This window comes from Astyanax mexicanus, chromosome 1 (assembly GCF_023375975.1).
Source record: "Astyanax mexicanus isolate ESR-SI-001 chromosome 1, AstMex3_surface, whole genome shotgun sequence".
Lineage (NCBI taxonomy): Eukaryota > Metazoa > Chordata > Actinopteri > Characiformes > Acestrorhamphidae > Astyanax > Astyanax mexicanus.
In genome coordinates this window covers 48,673,998-48,680,888 of record NC_064408.1, presented here as the reverse complement: position 1 = coordinate 48,680,888, position 6,891 = coordinate 48,673,998, and the positions used below count along the sequence as shown (strand labels likewise).

At 37.9% G+C, this 6,891-nt stretch overlaps 1 protein-coding gene and 1 long non-coding RNA gene across 4 annotated transcripts; one reads left to right on the top strand and one right to left on the bottom strand.

Annotated features, from left to right (window-relative positions):
- Nucleotides 1-1,521: 1,521 nt before the first annotated feature.
- Nucleotides 1,522-6,620, bottom strand: LOC111196945 (uncharacterized). 3 transcript variants are annotated; one of them, XM_049479398.1, is made up of 6 exons: nt 6,345-6,620; nt 5,980-6,092; nt 5,687-5,776; nt 5,213-5,299; nt 3,342-4,833; nt 1,522-2,820 (listed from the first exon to the last, which is right to left on the bottom strand). In XM_049479398.1, the coding sequence occupies exons 2-6, from the start codon at nt 6,083-6,085 to the stop codon at nt 2,598-2,600; spliced, it is 1,998 nt and encodes a 665-aa protein (XP_049335355.1). In that variant the 5' UTR covers nt 6,086-6,092; nt 6,345-6,620; the 3' UTR covers nt 1,522-2,597. The 3 variants fall into 3 exon arrangements, with proteins under 3 accessions (XP_049335355.1, XP_049335359.1, XP_049335364.1); XM_049479402.1 differs by lacking the exon at nt 5,980-6,092; XM_049479407.1 differs by lacking the exons at nt 5,687-5,776; nt 5,980-6,092.
- On the top strand, nt 2,820-4,901 carry LOC125802189 (uncharacterized). Its single transcript, XR_007439177.1, has 2 exons — nt 2,820-3,024; nt 3,149-4,901. It is a non-coding gene; the product is annotated as an uncharacterized LOC125802189 (long non-coding RNA).
- Nucleotides 6,621-6,891: the final 271 nt, after the last annotated feature.

Genomic DNA, 6,891 nt, shown 5'->3' with positions numbered 1-6,891 from the left:
ATGGATGGTACTCTGTCAGAAAGAGATCAAGAGTCATGTTATTATTTAAACCCAATTAAATCACTTAAAAGATAATACATGGTTAAACCACTGATAACCAAATAAAGCTAAATTATCAAATGCTAGTTAAACCTTGTTGATTCAGACTTGAATGTGTAGGAGAATTTAATCAGGACACATCCAAACACATATACCATTATCTAGTAAACATTCTATAAAACACCTTTTTTATATAGTCAATATATATGTATTTTAAGCAAAATCTTCTCAGTGAGAAATTCCTCTTCTCTGCTGAGTGTTTAGATAAGCGGCTGTCGTCGGAATTTACGACCGTGGGGGAAGTTGGTGAAGTTGGTGTTGGGAATGTAATTTCCAAGCTAAGAGCATTCATTTTAACTTCATGAATCTTATTTCTAAGTGGTTGCAGAAAGCACAAACCCCTAAATTGGTATAATATATTTGGTGAATTTACAATTTCCAAGGCATTCATTAAGTTTTGAACCCTCTCTCAAGTCCCGTAGTCCCGTCCTTGTCCTGGTGATTGTGCTGTTGGCAAAACCACAATTGTGCACAGTTCCAGATGTTTAAACATTAACGGTCCTAAATCCAGATTTACGACTGACAGCGTCTGAAGGAATGTCAAAAAAGAATTTAAAAATGTTTACCCTGACTTGCATTTAGGGTTCTCGAGCGAGGCTGAGTGAAGAAATAGTCAGGAAATGTCATTTTGAAATTTAAGGCTGTTTGAAAAAGATAACTCCAAGGCTTTTAGAGTGTTCTGGGGGTTGAAGTTCCTTATAGACCATAAAGTGGGGGTAGTGTGTGTTTGTGTCCAAGCAATGAAGAAATCCTCTGGTTAATCCACTACATTCCCCCCCCATCGATCGATGGGCCACTGGACGTTGGGTCATCGGTCGATGTCAACGTGGATTTCTGTAGACAGAGCATGTTAGGGTACATCTTTCATGCAATTGGTGTCTTGTTGGTCATGCTTTCTTAAGACAATCTACTTACAAGGTCGCTGACAGAGTTTTTGGTCTAATGGATATACAATTTCTCTTTTGAGGTATCTATCAGTTTTTTTTTTTTTTTGTTGTAGCTATTGGCTTTTGGTTCTGAATAAAATAGTTAATTTAATGTGATAGGGTGGCAACAAGCATATGAAAGGGTCACAAATAGTTTGCTAGCTATTTGTTCCCTTATAACTTTATCAAGACAACCTACCCATAAGGTATGCTTCAATAATTAGCCACTACTTAGTCAACAATTGAGAACAATATAGCGGAACAAACGTAGTCAGAAGGGAAACAAAATATCGTCGCTGTCCGATGAAAAGCACGTATCTCCAAAAACCGGACTTTTCAGGAAAAGCAAAAAACGTTTTTAATTAAATAATATTGGGTAAAATAAACAACAGATAACGCTGTTTACATATAATTTAGTTCTAAAATTCATATATATTATTTTGATTTCTTAAGTTATATAGTTTTATATGTTAAATGGACTTACGTGCTTTGTACACGGCAAAAAGGACATACGCGGGTGTTCCATACGCGGGCGTTACAGTGAATTCCAAAGAGTCACGTCCACCAAGCTGCGCAGTTTGAACGCTCTCCTTACACTCTACCGGTATAAATCATGTTTTAACGGGAGCAGAGTCTAGTATTACTGTTATTGACTAAAAATCACACTGAATCCTTAGTGTGACTTATTGTTTCCATGCTGGTTTAATATCTGACGCGCGGAAATGCGCGATCAGCTGATCCTCATACCCCAAAAGAGACCAAACATTACATTAAAAAAAACTACGAAAATATTTTTCTACAAAACGGGTTTTCCCCAACACAGCATATTTAAACAGTTGATTATATTAGCAAGACCTGGACTGTTTACATATTGTTTTGCACAATACCTTACTGCCTTTTAAAGAGGCAGGATGCATGCTCCTGGTGTCCTCTGCTCCCACCTTTTGGAATCAACCAATGCATACATCTTTCACAAATCAGTTTAGCCAGATAACTAGCTAGGAAATTCCTACTGAACAATTCTTAACACTAAAATCTGAATAATTCAGAAATATAATTCAGAAATACTGCATTGTAAAATATTTGTTATATTTTAATCTATTCTGCATCAAGAACACAACATGACAGATATTTATAGATTTATTAAGAAATGTTTTACTATGTCACTTAGATACCTTTCAACTAATACAAATTTAAAAGTTACAGACAATGTAATTTATAAATCAAGTTATTATTTACTGTACGAGGAAACGTCAATCATTTAATAAAAACCTCATATAAATTTCAGATATGTACAAGAAAAAACATACGAACCAACAAACATTTCAATAGAATAACCTGTATCAACTACTAATAAAATGTTATATCTCTTTTTGATAAATAACTAAATTCCATGTAGATATTGGATACAAATCTGAATTACTTGTGGGAAATCATTAGGAAAACACATAAATCATGTTTTGAGACTCACAGTCAGACTCAAGAAAATGGTCTGTGGCTTTTTTTTTTTTTTATGTACACACGTGAGCCAACTCCACATTAAACAGTGAACCTGCAGACTGGTGATGCATATCACTCATAGTTAAGTGAATCATAAAATCCATGAAAGTCCTTGGGAATGAAATTCTTAAGTTCTTGGAGGTGCTTGTATTTCAGCGCCTTGATTCTCAGGCTGGATGTGTACAGTGGTAGCACTGTGGTGTCACTGTTCCTCTTCCTAAGAGTGGGTGAGAGGTAAGGTGTCCAGTCATCTGCATGGACAGTTTTGTAGTCCATGGTACCATCCACGTTGTACCTGAGAAAAAGAGGGTGAAAAGTAAGAATGGGAAAGGGGCCAGGAGATCAAAGGAAAACAGAGGGAAGAGAGCAAATGGTAAAAAACACAAAAAGTGTGCAAATTTATAACAGGTAAGTATAACAGGTAAGCATCTAAGGTAAGTATAACAGGTACGTATAACAGGTAAGCATCTATGGTAAGTATAACAGGTAAGCATCTAAGGTAAGTATAACAGGTAAGTATAACAGGTAAGCATCTATGGTAAGTATAACAGGTAAGCATCTAAGGCAAGGCAAGTTTATTTATATAGCACCTTTCATACACAACGGTCATTCAAAGTGCTAAGGTAAGTATAACAACAGTTTAATATAACCAGTAATGATACCAGGGATATATCAGTCGGGTGGTGATAAGAACTGCCATTATCTTAATCGCGAATGTCTGTTTTGTTAATTTTTTATTTATGTTTGTGCAACTCAATGAGACATAATTGAGCGTACTAGAGTGAGACAGATGAGAATCTATGTCATGGAGCATACCTGATAGCCCGGAGGTCAAACACAGTTGATTCTCCAGGGTTTTTGCCAGGACGGATGGACTTACAAAGCTTCAGCTTGCTGTAGTCCTGGAAGAAACTGTGGTTGACATATTGCACATTGTATGGCCTGGGATTGGACCGTGCTGCTCTGATCACCGTGGCATACTCGGCTGGAACATGGATGTCTCTGTCTCTCAGTCTTCTCTCTATCACGCTGTGCACGGAGTCGCATTCCATTTGTGTATGCCCTTTTTCCAAGTACTTCTGGGTAACGACCTTTTGCTTCTCAGTTGCAAACTTCAGCAGAGCATTGCTTAAAACTATGTTGCGATTTTGATAGCTGCATCCATCACTCCATAAGATGTATTCATCATGCATGCTGTGTTCCTCAAGGAAGTGGATGATACATGAAGCAAATTCATTAGCTGTGAGTCCACCTTCCCCTTCATGCCACAAATAATTAGTAGCATCATGGGTTGCCATGTTGTACATTGTGAAGTTGTGGACACCAAGCTTGGTTTTATAGTAGAGTGCTGAGGCTTGAAGTTTGGGGCAAAGAAGTAAACCCTGCAGATCCATACACACCACCATTGTTTTCTCAGTTGCATTGTTTTTATCTTCCTGCTTGCTCACTCTTGCTGACTCCTTCTTCCTGCAATGTTCTTCCCATGTGCCAGCATCTATGTTTCCAACTTTATATGAACAGCACGTATTGCACTGATCTTTCTTGGGGTGAAACAGCGAGAGATTTAATTGGTTAAAAATGCTACTGAATACTTGTCTTGAAAGAGACTGGACATTATTTTCTGCACAAGCATGGGTGTATTCAGAATGAAGATGGCTGATGGATTTAAAAAGAGGTTCCAAGTACATTTTTGTAGAGGAAGATCTGCAGTAATGAGATGGAACCTTAGGAAGGTCCTTTAGAAACTGCTGAAGGAACTCAACCTCTTCATTCCTGATGCTGGTTTTCTTTATCTTTTCAGGCTCTCTCCGGCCAACCCAACTTAGAAAGCACCACTGCTTGATCCCTAGTGTTGAAAGAAACATGCTCTGACATACCCTGGTCCTTTTGCCATCCACTTTAAGGTGACACAGAATGGATGCTGACCTCCTTGACTGTTCTTCTCCTGTCCGTCGTCTTCTCACAGGGCCTACATCTACCAGTGACACAACATAAATTTTCCTCTCCCTCCAGTCTAATTTTTCCCAGAAGTATTTAAAAATTGCCTCCCTGTCCGCTTCCTGTATTGCTTCACAGTGCAGCTTTTTCGATTTCCTACAAAATACAGACTGGCATGGCCTACCCATTTTTCTTTCTTCCCTCGTCACTTCCTCATTTTGCCTTCTTCCAAGATATGACTGACCCATCATTCTTCTCCTTTTCTGAGTGTTGACTTTCCAGGTCTCTGTGTTTGTCCGCCTTTTTGGTCTTCCCATGCGAGACTCTCCACCTAAAGCCTCCTCAGCTACATCATTTTCTTTATTGCCCTCTTGAAGGAAAAAAACAAACAAACATTCTTACTTCATTTCAAGTGTTTAATAAAAATAAAAAAAACACAACGAGTGTCCCAAACGCTAAAGTGTAAAGTGTTACTTTTCATATAACTAGCTCTGAAATTATTTCTAGAACAAAATGTTAAAATTCAAGTTATGAAATTAGTCTTGTCATTTATGTTACATTGGAATTTTAACCTTAAACAGGTAAGTATCTCAGGTAAGTATCTCAGGGATTTTGTATCAATATTCAGAACCGGGTCTGAGCTCTTATGGGATAACAAGTCCATCCGTGTGTGTGTGTGTGTGTGTGTGTGTGTGTGTGTGTGTGTGAGAGAGAGAAAAAGGGAGAGAGAGAGAGAGACACACACATACCCACTAGTTCAGATCCATTGTGTGCCATTTGATCTTGTCCATCAGCAGCATCCTCTTGTCCAGAGATATTTTTTGAACAATGTGCATCTTTAATAAAAAAACAACAGAAAAATTTGCTATTTGCTTTCTTGCATTTCCAGTGCTCAGCCCAATAGATCTCATAATTACGTGTCCTAAACCCTTTACTTTTCATATAACTAGCTCTGAAATTATTTCTAGAACAAAATGTTAAAATTCAAATTACTAAATTATTCTTATCATTTATGTTACATTGGAATTTTAACCTTAAAATATTAAGTTATGTACCCCCTTTCTCATGTAATAAGAAATAAACAGGTAAATATCTCAGGTAAAGTATCTTAGGGATTTTGTATCAATATTCAAAACTGGGTCTAAACTTTTATGGGTTAAATAGTCTCTCTTTCTCTCTCACACCCACACTTCTCTCCCTCTGTGTGTTTTTCAGACACATACCGTCTTTTTCGGATTCATTATGTTCCACCTGATCTTGCACATCCTCAGTGGCCTGTTCTTGTCCAGAGATATTTCTGGGGCAAAGTGCATCTTCAATAAAAAGAAAAGAAAATATTGTAACAGTGCCTGCAATAGTTGACCGAATTCAGGCTTTGTTTTGAAGAGTAAAAACTTAAATTCTGAAATCTTTACTCTGTCTGACTTAATGTTAATACACATTTTCCATAAACCTTGCTCCTCACAAGAGGACTCAATGCATCCTAACACGACTTCTTCTTGCCTTACAGCCTCACCCTCTTCCTCGTCTTCCTCATCTTCCTCACTAAACACCTTTTCCTCCAGTGTCCTATCATACGGTACATTTACCAGTGCACATAGCTCTTTCAATGAGAGAGACATTTCTGGTCTGAAAGAGACAGATTTCACACAAAACATAACGTTAACTGCCTGACCCTCTACTAGTTAGCTAGCTAGCTAATGTGTGTTTTAGACAACTAGCTAGCTAGCTAGTTAACTTAGCTGACTAGCCTTTAAGCAAGTTAACCTTATTACGAACGAAAATCTGTAATAAACACTGCTCAAATGAAGTAACATAGAACTGTGACACATATTTACACGTGTTAGCGACTAGTTAAAACAGATACAGTTTAATTCTTACCTTGAGTGTTTGAGCTACGCTGCCGGAGAACAACTTTCTTCACGTCCACAGAGAGAGGTGGCGGGGGTTGGGAGGAGGAGATACGCGGTTTGACAGACAGGTCTAGCAGCCAATGGAGATACGCGGAAAACAGATGAGCGATTTTTCAGACTTTTGATTGGTCATTTTCATCTTCACTTGTATGGATAGGTAGAGATGCATTCCCACATTCAACACATGAAAAAAAGTAAAAAACGCAAAAACTGGAGATACGTGTTTTTCATCGGACAGCGACGATATGTTTTGGGCACCTGAAGAGAAGAGAAAAAAAAAAAATTGGCACCCCCCCTTCTCCATGTATTTATTATACTGCTATGCTAATGGTTTGAAATGGTGATTCAAACACTAGGTTTAACAAAATATCCAATTTGTTGTGAGTTATGCTACTTGGATAGGTGAGTTCCAGACAGTGAATGTGTGGTACGTTCTCAATTTAACAATTGCGTCAGGCCAGAAAATGGTGGACAATGAACACTCAGTGTGTCTAAGTATTTGGCCCAGTATTATG